At 39.0% G+C, this 12,869-nt stretch overlaps 1 protein-coding gene across 1 annotated transcript in view; it reads right to left on the bottom strand.

Annotated features, from left to right (window-relative positions):
* The window catches only part of TRPM7 (transient receptor potential cation channel subfamily M member 7), a 139,304-nt gene that overhangs the window by 60,915 nt on the left and 65,520 nt on the right, over positions 1 to 12,869 (bottom strand). The window contains exons 10-11 of the mRNA XM_072624262.1: positions 8,620 to 8,692; positions 5,076 to 5,176 (exon numbers count right to left, since the gene is read on the bottom strand). Of these exons, the coding sequence (XP_072480363.1) occupies positions 5,076 to 5,176; positions 8,620 to 8,692 (174 nt within the window). The remainder of the gene's footprint in view (positions 1 to 5,075; positions 5,177 to 8,619; positions 8,693 to 12,869) is intronic.

Below are 12,869 nucleotides of genomic sequence, written 5' to 3'. Positions count from 1 at the left end.
GATAAAGAGAACTAATGAGATCAAGACGTCATAACTATTATAATCTAAAATAAATCCACATTTATCATTTAAGCAGAAACCATACAGAAATACTAGAAGCTGTCTCTTCCAACTAAATTGTACAATCGCTAGTATTCTCTGGAAAGAAAAAAGGCAAACTCCTATAACTGAAGGTCCCTCTCTCAGAATAAGTGGAACACTTACACTTCCTATAAATGAACAATAAAGGTCTGGGAATGTAAGGAGTTCATTTTAGTCAGTACATTAATAGGCAAATATTAAGTACATACTATGCCCCAAGCACTATGCTATGTGTTAGGAATATAAAGAAAAGCAGAAATCAGTCACTACTCTCAAAGATTAACAGGGAAGCCAACATGAAAACACTTATGTACAAACAAATTGTATAAAAGATAAATGGGAGATAACCAATAATCAATAAAAGTAAGTTAGTAGCATTAAAGAGGATCAGACAAGGATTCTCAAAGAAGATGACATTTTAGCTGGGACTCAAAGTAAGCCAAGAAAGGCAAGAGATGAATGCTCACAGTCTAGAGATGGAATGTTTTATATGAGGAACAATAAAGCTAGTGTCATTGGACTGAAGACTATGTTGTGTGTGGGGGTGTAATATATATATATACACATACATATGTATATATATGTGTATATATATGAAAACAGGCAGTTGGAGATATGAAACTAAAGATTAGGCTAGGGAAGCAGATCTGAGAATAATCAGTACAGAGACTGTACAGTACAGAACCTGGGGGAGCTGAAAGCTTAGGAAAGAACCTTATGCCACAGGACTCACTCTCTCTCTCTCCCCCCCTCTTATGGGGAGAAAGACCTCTAATGAAAATGAAGACTTCCAAACATTCCTGATAAAAAGACCAAAGCTAAGGAGAAACCCTCAAATTCAAACACAGGAATGAAAAGAACCATGAAATGGTAAATAGGAATGAACATTGATAGAGGACTAGGAAAAGATAAATTTTTACATCCTAATAGGCCCATTACATGCTAAGATGATTAAAGCACAGGAAGATATGAGTTCCAACCCACCCTCAGATGCTTCTTGCTCACTAGCTGTGTGACTCTGAGCAAGTCAAAGCTACTTAGCTTCTGCTCTCAGTTTCCTCATCTATAAAATGGGGATAACAACAACTTCTACCTTACATGGTTTTTGTGAGGATCAAAATGAGATGACATCTATAAAACACTTAGCACACTGCCTGGCACACAGAAGTCACTCGATAAATACTTATTTCCTTTCCTCACCTTCCCTTAATCAGGGAGATAACATGTGTCCCCTCTGAAGCCTATCATCATCCTAGCTCATAGAGTGAGTCGAATTAGAAGGCCTGGGAGTCGTTCTATTATGTCTTCATCTTAAAAATAAGAATGGAAAGAGAAGGGAAAGTTAAAGTTAGGAAAGGTAGGGCATACAAAGAAGGAGCAGGAAGTGGGAAGGAGAAGCTGACACTTGGACTAACGCACCTAAACTGACCATAGAGAGAATGAACACACACAAGAGTTAGTACGAAGATGCATTTCACTCAAAAGGGAGAAAGGAAGGTAAGGGAGAAGGGGAAATCAGTGAAGGCAGATTAAAGAAAGGATCGGTCCTAAGTGAAACTGTACCTGCATCTTTTTGAGGTAGCCAAGTAAATGGAATGGAATGGGACTGTCTCGTAAGAAACGCTCAAAGAGAAGAATCAAGGCAGAGCAAAGTCAGTAGAAGAGACTTCCTGAAAGCACACGATTCCAGAACCAACGATGAAGCACGCTGCCTACTTCCTGAGTGAAAGTGAGGACTAAGAGCGCAGAAGGAGACACTCCCCAACCCCACCTGGTTTTACATTCACTATGCATGTTTGAACACGGATTCTTCTTCAGTTTCATGAGGGAAGGGGAGATGGCTTTTTCTAATAGGAGAAAAGTTTAATAAAAAAAGACGAGATGATGGAGGGCATGATCCGTCAGAGAAGACAGGGCAGAATAAGATTTATTATGCATGTGAGACAGGGTGGCAAAAAGCATCTCAATGGTATGAGATAAGGAGAGAAGAGAGATCTTGCATATGGCCTCGGTGATTCTCTTCCCAGCAAAATATGCAGCCCCATTCTTAGTTAAGAAGGCTTGGGGAGATAAATGCATAGGAAGTTTAAAGAGAGACAAAAAAATTTAGACTAGTGAGTTAATTAAGGAGATGTAAAGGGATTGTCTTTTTTATTTTTGAACCTTATTTAACATTTTTTCCCAATTACATGAGGAAAAAAACAATTTTAACATTCTTTCTTTTCCAGATTTTTAGTTCTAAATTTTCTCCCTCCCTCCCCCATGTCACTGAGAAGGCAAGCAATTTGATATAGGCTAACCATGTAGTCATGCAAAACACAGTGCCATGTGAAACACTCTGTGAAAGAAAACACACACACACACACACACACACACACACACACACACACGTATCTTTGTCCTGCATTCAGGCTCTCTCAGTTCCTTCGCTGGAGATGGACAGCACCTTTTATCCTAAGTCCTACAGAACTGTCTTAGATCATTGCATTGATGAGAATAGCTAAGTTATTCATGGCAGATCATCACACAAGATTACTGTTACTATGTGCAATCTTCTCCTGGTTCTGCTCATTTCACTTTGCATCAGTTTGTGTAAGTTAAAGGGACTGTCTGGCCACGATGATGGTGGCACACAGTTAAGATCACAAAGGTTGGTAGTGGACCCAGTGGACAGGGTTTTGTGATTTTCTCTAATTTCATCAGCAGGTGAGTAAGAGGGAAGGCAAAAGATGGTGGGAATAAAAAACTAAGATTAGGAGAAGTATAAGGGGCAAAAGGCCTCAAGCAGAGTGTACAGGTGAACTGGTTTACCTAAGGGTGAAAAAAGGAATATGAGGAGAGTTAATGCAGAGGTGATGGCCTGGGAAAGAATGGATGGGATGAGAGATTGGAGATTAGAGTAAAAATGAAGAACAGCGTTTGGGATAGTTAAGGCAAAAGCGAAATGAAAAATAGATTGTGATCAGATAGGGGAACATCAGAGTTCATGAACACAGAAGTAGAACACTTGCAGGTGATGGCAAAATCAAGGGCATGATTATTTTTGTGTGTAGTTGAGATACATACAGTTGAGGTTAAGGTGGTAATGAGACATGAGGGTACTTGATAGAGTATCAGTATGTATGCTAAAGTCCCCTTATATAAGGACAGGAATTGAGAAGAAAAGACTGTGAGTTAGGTACTGAACTCATTGAGGAAATAAGAGAGTATCCTGGAGACTGGCAGACAAGAACTCCCAAGATTTTGATTGGATGGTAGATACGAATAGGGCCAGTTTCAAAGGAGGAAAGATTAACGGGAGATGGAGGTAGAGAGAGAACTTGGAAATGGCACTGGAGAGCAAAGAGTATTGACTCCTCAAACAATATCAGTGAGTTGGGGGAATGAGTGAAAGTACAGTCTACTGAAAAATTGATGCTGTCAAAATATAATGATCAAGTTTAACCCAAAAGAAGTTTAAGAAGGTACCACTTCTATTTCTTTGCAGAAGGGAAAGACTATGAATGTGGAACACCAAATATAACTCTCAGATTTTAAAAATTATGTTGATTAGGTTTACTGAAACACCCTCCCCCTTTTATTTTTTATTATAAGGGATGGCTCAATGGCAAGAAAAGTAGGGATAATATGGGAAATGCAAGTGATGTAAAAACAAAAAATATCAATAAGTTTATTTTTAAAAGTCAAAACCACGCAGAAAAGATGAGTGTTCCAGAGAGAAGTGTTGATATTACTATGCTAAATAAATATTAAGATAGGTATTGGACTTGAGAGTTTATGGGTATATGGAACTCTCAGATGAGGAGACTTCTAAGACAGTGTGGCAGTTTCTTTGAGACTTATGGTTTCAGAGATAGGCCTAGGGTACTCAGTGGACCAAGGCGCAGGTTACTGATGTTATGTCAACAGTTAGTGGCACAATGATCTCCAATTCCTCCCCCAGGCTTTAGAATAAGCAAACCAGCGGTGTGAGCAACACTAGCAAGTTAGACAAATCAATGTTTTATTCTTAGCATTTTTTTCTCTACTCTAAAAGTCCACTGATTTCTATAGCTGAATAAGCCATTTTTGTTAACTCTTAGATGAACTAAAAATGTCTCATTTCTTTCCAATTTCAAATCTGAGCTACCAGACTGACCTGTCCTGGCATAAAAACATCTGTCAAGTTAGCAATTTAAAAAAAAATGTTTAAACCAATAAAATTACAGGTCTTTTGAAGAGTTCATCGTCAAATTTACTGCAAAGCTACATATGTAAATAAAAATTAATTACAGTATTATTTTTAAAAAGTCTTTTCTCATGTAGATCCTCACTATGTAAAAGACCTATTTCTTTTTCTTTATAAGTTATAAAGTTAAAATCAACTGGTAAAGTCACTGGAATGCATTATATTTGAAATCGAAGACTAAAGAATATTATTAAGGGTCAAAGTTCATTTCCAGAATTAATTTCTTCACTGGTTTACTACAGTTCTTACACTTTAAATGGAAGTTAGTTTAGAAAAACCCTTTATACCCCTTAAAAAAGAGCATGCTCTCACTATCACTACACCTTTTTAAATGAAATACTGAATAGATAACACAAACAGCTGATGAAAGCTATATTGCTATCAGCGAGAATTTTAGATATGCTATGTGCCACCAGACACAAAACAAAATGCATCTATATTAAGAGCCTACTATAGATGAAAAATAACTCCTTGAGGAGGTTACAACTCAGTAAAAGGGGTTAACAAGTACATTTTAAAATATGTAGAAGGGCAATGGAAATGTTTTGACAATTAGAAGACACACGAATAGGGAGAGATCACTTGAAGCTGGAGGAAATCTAAATGGATCTGGAGATCAAGAGGATTAATCAAAAGGTTTACCTGGACTTGTACAACCATTAATGGAAAAAAAAAAAGTTAAATCATAGGCTGAGTGGATTATGCAACTGCTCAGGTTATTACATAAACTTCCAAGTTTCATTCAGAATAAAAATTGTTTACATACCAGCCACTGTTGTCCATAAACAAACACATGATTTTTGGCAATATCAACTCTATCCCATGCCAGGGTAAGAACAAGTTGGTCAAATGCAGATGCATTAGTGCCTGAATCAAACAAGGGGATACGTATCAACATGTCAAATACACAAAATCACCATCTTTTAAAACATGAATATCTACAAGACAAGTTAAATCTGTTATCAAACTTTCCTACTCTGCCATAGGGGTATGTGAGAAAAACAGTAATAACCATCTCAACTCAATTCAAAAAAACATTAACTAAACATGTAACTACACAGAACTAACTTTTTTAAGGATGCAGAGAACACTATCAACTCAGGGATCATGAAACTTTTGCCAAAGGAAGTGACACCTGAACTGATGCTTGAGGAAACTGTGTGAGTACTTGTAAATAAAGGGATTAATATGAAATAAGTTCTGAAAGGGTTTTAAATGCCAGGCTGAAAAATCTGATTTTTTTTTCTGACAGAAAAAGGGAAGAACTGAAGCTGTGGCTTAGTTTGGCAACTCTGCACAGAACGGATCGAAGAGCTGGGAGACCACAGAAAAGGATGCAGCAACAGAACAAGAGGGGTGAAGAGAACATGCAATAGAACAGTGGACGTGTAAGTGGAGAGATGACTTGACAAGTGACTGGGTGTAGAGTTTTAGAGAAGAACATGTAGGAGAACTTCCCGTTTGTAACTTGGGTGCCCAGAAGAATGAGTATCCTCAAAACGAAACAGATGGGTCTGAATGAAAGGACAGTTTGGGGGGGAGATACTGTGCTGTTAGAGGTGCAGATTGGATAGTCAGATGAAGATGCCCAAAAAGAATAAACTAATGGGTTTAGAAGTAAAAAAATAATTAGGTTTCTCTTCTGGGTTGCCTTTGCCTGTAAGATGATGAGATTTTGAAAAGCAGGGGTTGCGATGCCTTTCTTTGATTCCTCCGTGCTTAGCACAGTGCCTGGCAGGTAGTAGACACTTAAATATTCACTGACTTTAATTCTAGATAGGAAGATTAGAAATTTTCAGCATAGAAAAAAAAGGGCCAAGAGTACTCAGAGCCAGGAGGCTAGAGGTGGGTGATCCAGAAACTGAGACTAAAATCGATGGTAAGGCCTAACGGGGCTGACCAATGCTAAATGGCTTCTTCAGCCTTAAAGGTGACTCAGTAAGAGTCACTAACTGCTTCCTTAAAAGACTCAGAACCACAAACTGACAGCTTAAATGAATCAATCACAGCTGTACTTCATAATCTCACCGATATCCAGGGCCTTGATGCCCCAATTCCTTCAATTAGTCAATACACATTAAGTTCCTACCATGTGCCAGGCACTCCTAAGCTCTGGAGATCCAAAGTAGACAAAAGACATGCCTTGCCCTCAAGGAGCTCACAATCTAAGGGTGGAGACAACAAGCAAACAAATATGCATAAACAAGTCCTATACAGGATAAATAGGAAGTAATTAAAAGAGGGAAGGTACCAGAATTAGGAGGGGTGGGAGAGGACTTCCTACGGAAATCAGGACTTACAGGAAGCCAGGAGAAGCTAGTAGGCAGAGATGAGAATAGAGAGCCCTCTGAGCGTGGGAGACAGCCAGAAAAGATGCCTGAAGCCAAAAGAATGGCTTATTTGTAGAATAAGGAGGCCGAAGTCATTGGATCAAAGAATACGTGGCAGGGAGCAGTGAACGGAGGATGGAATGAAGTGGGGAAGACTTGAGACAGGTAGACCCAGCAGCAGTCTAAAGCTGCAGGCATGAGGTGATGAGGGCTTGTACCAGGGTGGCGGCAGAGTCAGAGGAGAGAAGGCATATTTGAGAGATGTTGCAAAGGGGAAAGTGATAGGCCTTGGCAACAGACAGGATATGAGAGAGAAGAAAGCAGTTAAGTGTGACACCTAGGTAATGAGCCTGAGGAACTAAGAGGATGGCGGCAAGGGAGAAGATTCAGGGGGAAAGATAAAGAGTTTAGTTTTAGTCCTGCTGAGTGTAAGATGTCTTTCAAACAGGCAGCTTGGAGATGTGAGCTTGGAATCAGCGCAGAGATTGGGACAAGAAAGGAAGATCTGATGATAATCAGCATAGAAATGGTAATTTAAGTGATAAGAGGATAAGTGAACTACTGAGGGAGAAGAGAAGAGAGGGATAGAAGAGAACCCTGAGGGACCCCTATGGCTAGAAGGTGGGATCTGGATGAGCAGGCAAAGGAGACTGAGAAGGAGAAGTCCGACAGGTAAGAAGAAAACTGAGAGTAGTGCCCCAAAATCTAAAGAGTATCAAGGAGAAAAGGATGATCAATAGTGCCAAAGGCTACACGTAAGTGGAGAAGAATGATTGAGAATAGACCACTGAATCTGGCAAGTAACAGATCACTGGTAAGAGCGTTTTCAGTAGAATGATAAGGTCAGAAAATGGCTTAGAAAGGGTTAAGGAAAGAAAATTAAAAAGGTCATCTACAAGAGGGGCCTTGAGTTTAGCCACAAAGTGCAGAAGAGATACAGGATGACAGTTTACTGGAATGGAAAGATCACAAGCTGTCTGTTTGTTTGTTTTCAGACGGGGAGACATGTTTCTAAGCAGTAAGATATGAGCCAGGACAGAAAGAGACAATGAAAATGAATGAAAGAGTACGCATGCCAGAGGGGGCAATCCGTTGAAGGAGATGGAATGGGATTAGCCTTGGTAAGGGGTAAGCATACCTCTTCATTTGATACAGGGGCCAAGGAGGAGGTAGTGGCAGGAGGCATGTGAGTGATATAAGATGAGGAAAGGGGGGACAAGAGGAGAGCCCTCAATTTGCCAATCACACTGATGGGTTCCTGCCTACGTGCATTCTGCTGGAATTCTGAGGAGTGCTGACCCTCACTTTAAAAACTCCAGTCATCAATGCCATCTACACTGTCTATTTCTATCTGAAGAGGGAAGGATGGGGTGGGGTGGTCACATGTTAAGAACAATAGCCATGACATGCCAGGGCCTAGACAGACAACTGCACTATACTTACTGCACTAACTCCCAAAGTTCCGCTCCCTTTATTTGTGAAAGTCTCACCTTGCTAGAGAACAAAGTACCGAAGCTGACTGTTTCTAAGTCACCTACCTCATCAACACAAATAGGGAATTATTCTGCTTAGGTGAACGCTCATGCCTATCTTTTAAATGAAACTTTCAAACAGCCTTCTTGAGCAAAATATCTTTGCAAAAGATGAAGTAAGGTAAAGAAAGCATGTATCTTCTCACAAAATAAGCCATTTACATGCAATTATGATGACTGTGCTCGGTGAGAACCTTCCTGAATTCTGTGCAGAGGTGGGCAAACCCATTAATATGAAATACTGCATATGTTGGCACTGTTAATGTTTTGGTCAGCGTTCTTAAAATTCTTTTTGACCTCTAATTTTTATTCACTTATAAGGAAGGAAGAATGGAGATGGGGGTGGAGAGGGATATATTTTAAAATGAAAATGATATAAAAACAAAAGGTATAACATTTTAAACAAGGAAATATGCTATACAGCACAGAAAATTTAGACAGATCTTACCTTTCAGCAGAGCTGTAAGTATCGCCACATCAATGTCTTGATGTTCATCTGACCCAATGTGGAAAACAGTTATCTGTTGCAAAAAAAAAAAGTAATATGGACATTTATATTCACACTTTCAGTTTTAATATACCAAGTAACCTTTTATGTTATTTTAAATAGGGGATATAAAATTATTTTCGGTAGGAATTTGTATCTCAATATCATATAGAAAAATGGGACAATAATACAAATATCCAATTACAGTAACATTTCAAAGGAGTTTCTATAAGTGACAAGAAGGCAAATGACCATTTAATGTCCTGTATATCTCAACAATATGATACGATTCTGAATCCTGAATTGAATTTAAGCTATTCTAGCACCTTTGAAAAAACACATATCAATCTCCCCAAGAATGCTCAGGATTAAATATAATTAGAATCTATACTGGGTGAGTTCTCAGTCTTAATCAGACCAAAATGAAACCCAAACCATTTGGTACCTGTATCCATCAACAAATCACTATCATGTGCCACCCACTGTGCTAAGCATGTAGCACACAAAGACAAACATGTAAGTTTCCACTTGTGGACATCCAATGATGCTTCATATACTGACAACTCTACACATCTTAACTGCTCTTAAAGGTCGTAGCTTTAGAGATGGGAGGAACCTAATCCAATTCCACCATGACAAAGATTAAGAAATTAACGTCCAGGGACATTAACTTTCCTGCAATCAGAAAGATGAATCCATAAAACCTTGAAAATAAAATAGAACATTCTTCAATAAATGGTTGTATGAAGAGACAATTTTCAGAGGAAGAAATCTATGAAAAAATGCTCAAAATCACCAATAATTAAAAGAAATGCAAATTGAAGCAACTCTAAAGTTCTACAACATACTTATCAGATTGACAAAGATCATAAAAAAGTAAAAATGCAATTATTGGAGCAGCTCCAGAAAGACAGACATGCTTATGCACTGCGAGAAGAACTGTGAATTCTGGAAAGTAGTTTTAAACTATGCCCCCAAAATCACTATACTGTCCATTTATACAGTAATATGACTACTAGGTTGAGGCCTTAAAATAGAAATCCAGAGAGCAGCTTTCTACTGAGGAATGGCTAAACCAATTATGGGATACACACTGAATGGAATTGCACTGCACCATAAGAAATGATTAAAGAGGCAGTTTCAGAGGAAGCTGGAAAGCCCTCCATCAACTGATGAAGAGTAAAGTGAGGTGAGATGAGAGAACAATTTATACAATGACAACATTTTAAAGAGAAACAACTGTGACAAACTTCAGAACTCTGATCAATGCAATGACAAAGCCTGACTCCGGAAGACCAAAGAGGAAGAGCACTAACGACTTCCTCTGGAATAAGGGCTAGCCTTGATATGCAGAATAAAAAACACTTTATGGACAGAACCAGTGTGGAGATTTGTTATGTAAGTTTTGTTTTTATTATTTATGGGAGAAGAAGGAATAAATAAAGGACAATTACTTAGAAAAAACACTAAAATTTAAATTTTTTTAGAGTAATTAGATTTTGTTTAATCACAAGAGTTGCTGTCGTTTTAAAGATCAACTGGTCACTTAACTATTATTCAAATGTGGCAAAACTAGTTGGTCTTACATTATAACATCCTGAAGAGGAAAAATAATCAATCGATACTGAATGTGCATGCACGTGCACGCGCACACATACACTCTCTCTCTCTCCCTCTCTCTCTCTCCCCTAGTCACTCTAATAGATTACACAGACACGTTACCCTGAAAGAGTATATACTATGTTTGGAGATAAACAAACATGTGAGAGGGCAAACCTCTTGAATCGGCCCCGCTTCTATAAAATCTGTCTATTAGCACACAGTCACTTAGCTATTAAAATAATGCTAAAATACAATAAACTACAGAAAAACCATTTTTGATGTTTACATGCTTTTAAGCCTTCGAATGCTAATAATCGTTTGAGTGCATCTGTTTCTTCGAAGTAATCTTTCATTCCTCAGAATTCTCATAATACTTAAAATGTTCTACAAATGTAAGCTGCTACCTTTCCCGGGGCTTTCTTATATTCTCATCTAAATGAGTTTTTTTTTAAATGTCCTTCCACTGCTCCGCTAACTAGATTCCAGTCTTATTTACCGTGTATCTTGAAAGCTTAGGCACGTTCTCTTGTTTCTGACATACTTATTTAGTATGGACTTGGGATCTGATCTGTGCAGGGAGCTCTCTGAGCAGGAAGTTCTCTCTATCAATGTAGGGATGAAGGTTCCACAATTAGAACATCAGAAAGCAGCCCAGCGCCCTGACAGTTTAAGGAACTTCATCACAGGCTCTATAGTCAGTGGGGGTGGGGGTGGGGATAGGGGCTGGTTTTAAAGGCAGAACTTGAGCCCTGGTCTTTACCTATCCTACCCTTATCTTTGAATAACCTGTGATATTCAATAAATATTTCAAGACTACTACTAATAATAAAATAATTTATGTTGACAAGGGACAAGATGGAGAGAAACTGGTCTTGGTGCTGAATATTATCTTGAAGTTTATCACTGTGGCAAAATAAGTCATTGAAGTAAAGCACACAAAGGAACTTCTGGGTCACGTGAGCAGCAAATACAGGACTACACATTCTCTCCAGTTCTTAACAACCTCTCAAATCTTTCCAAAACAGAAATTACGTGCCAAGGATAAAGCGACCTCACAGTCAAGGATACCCACCGTTGAAAAGCAGTTTTAGAACAAAATACAAGCCAAACGCACTGACCCTGAAATCACTCAGTAGCCTCGCCCCCGTCTCCTACGCCAGCAGACCCAAGGATGCAACAGGGGGTTACGTCAAAATGCACCGTAGCTCTCCAAGCCCCACAGGGTTCCAGGCTGCAGAAACATGCTTAGGTGAAGGCTTAAGCCAGCTTGGGCACAGCCTGTCAGGAACAAAAGGCCGCCAGGGGCTACAACCTGGAAGCACCAGTGCTATAAAATTCTGAACTGCCAAGGTAGGAAAAACAGGCACTGCTGGCACCAGGGAAAAACTGGTTCTGAACTGCTGGTGCTGGGTCAGAGAACTAAGGAACACAGAGTAGGGGAAATCAGCAGGACAGGATGGAGTGCGTGTGGAGCGCTATGCAGCACTCCATGAAACCTAAGGACAAGAACACAGCATCCAACTAGGGTCTGTTTTGTTACCCCAAGAGTCACTTGGAACCTAGGGTGTTGAATCATGAATTGCTGAGAGTGGGAAGAGGCTCAGACGTCTAGCCCCCAAGAAAATCACAATCTGAGGGGAGTCAGGGAGAGGAATAAGGAAAATGGGGAGGGGGAAGTGAGGGGAAGGAAGGAAGGCGACAATGTTCCAAAGTTTTTTGGAAGAACTCTCAAAAACCTTGAATATAAGCTGATAAATTAACAGGAAAAACAGTCACAGAAAGAAATATGGCAACCAAATATAGTAAATAAATCAAAGTATCTATGAATAAGTACTGCAAAATAAAAAGAAAATTATTCACACTTGATGAAACAAAGGAATCTGGGGAATTTGAGAACACTGAACCACAACACACTGTTCCACAGTAGTTTAAAAGAGAAACAGGAATTATGAGAGCAAAATATACAGTCTGCACAGGAAAACCAATGAGCAGAAAATAAAAACTTGAATTTGCAATGACAAGCATCACCAAAGAAACAAAAAAGAGAATCAACAGAGTGGGGAATGTAAATACACAGAAAGGAAGGCAACCTAGAAGAAGTAAAAAAAACAAGTTTATTCAAAGAAAATATGCTCACTGCACAAAGCAAAACATGGATCTCAGCGACATGAGGTATGGAGAGCTGAAAGATCACTGAAGAAGAACAAAACAAACCAAAAAAACCTTAACGCCACAAAGAAGGAGATAATAGGAGAGAATTGCCTGGAAATTCTAAACATGGAAAATGAGGTTCCAATTGAAATAATTCACAAACAGTCTTCAAAAAGAAAAAAAACAACTCAAGGCTGCAAATTCCATGACACCTGGTGTTTAAATCTAAGAATTCAATTCAAAAACAAGTTCTGCAAGCTGCCAAGGAAAAGACTTTCAAATTCACAGGAAAGGATATTCCAATAATGCAAGACTACTCTGCACCAACTACAAAGAGTAGGAGGTTATGGAATAATGTATTCTGATGAGCACTCAAGGTCAGGGTGGAGCTCAAGGTGACCTATCCTGCAACCCTGCACTTAACCATTCAGAATAAAGGATGGATATTCAATAAAAAA

This window comes from Notamacropus eugenii, chromosome 7, assembly GCF_028372415.1.
Source record: "Notamacropus eugenii isolate mMacEug1 chromosome 7, mMacEug1.pri_v2, whole genome shotgun sequence".
NCBI lineage: Eukaryota > Metazoa > Chordata > Mammalia > Diprotodontia > Macropodidae > Notamacropus > Notamacropus eugenii.
The sequence above is the reverse complement of the archived record's forward strand: the minus strand, read 5'-3'. Positions and strand labels throughout refer to the sequence as shown.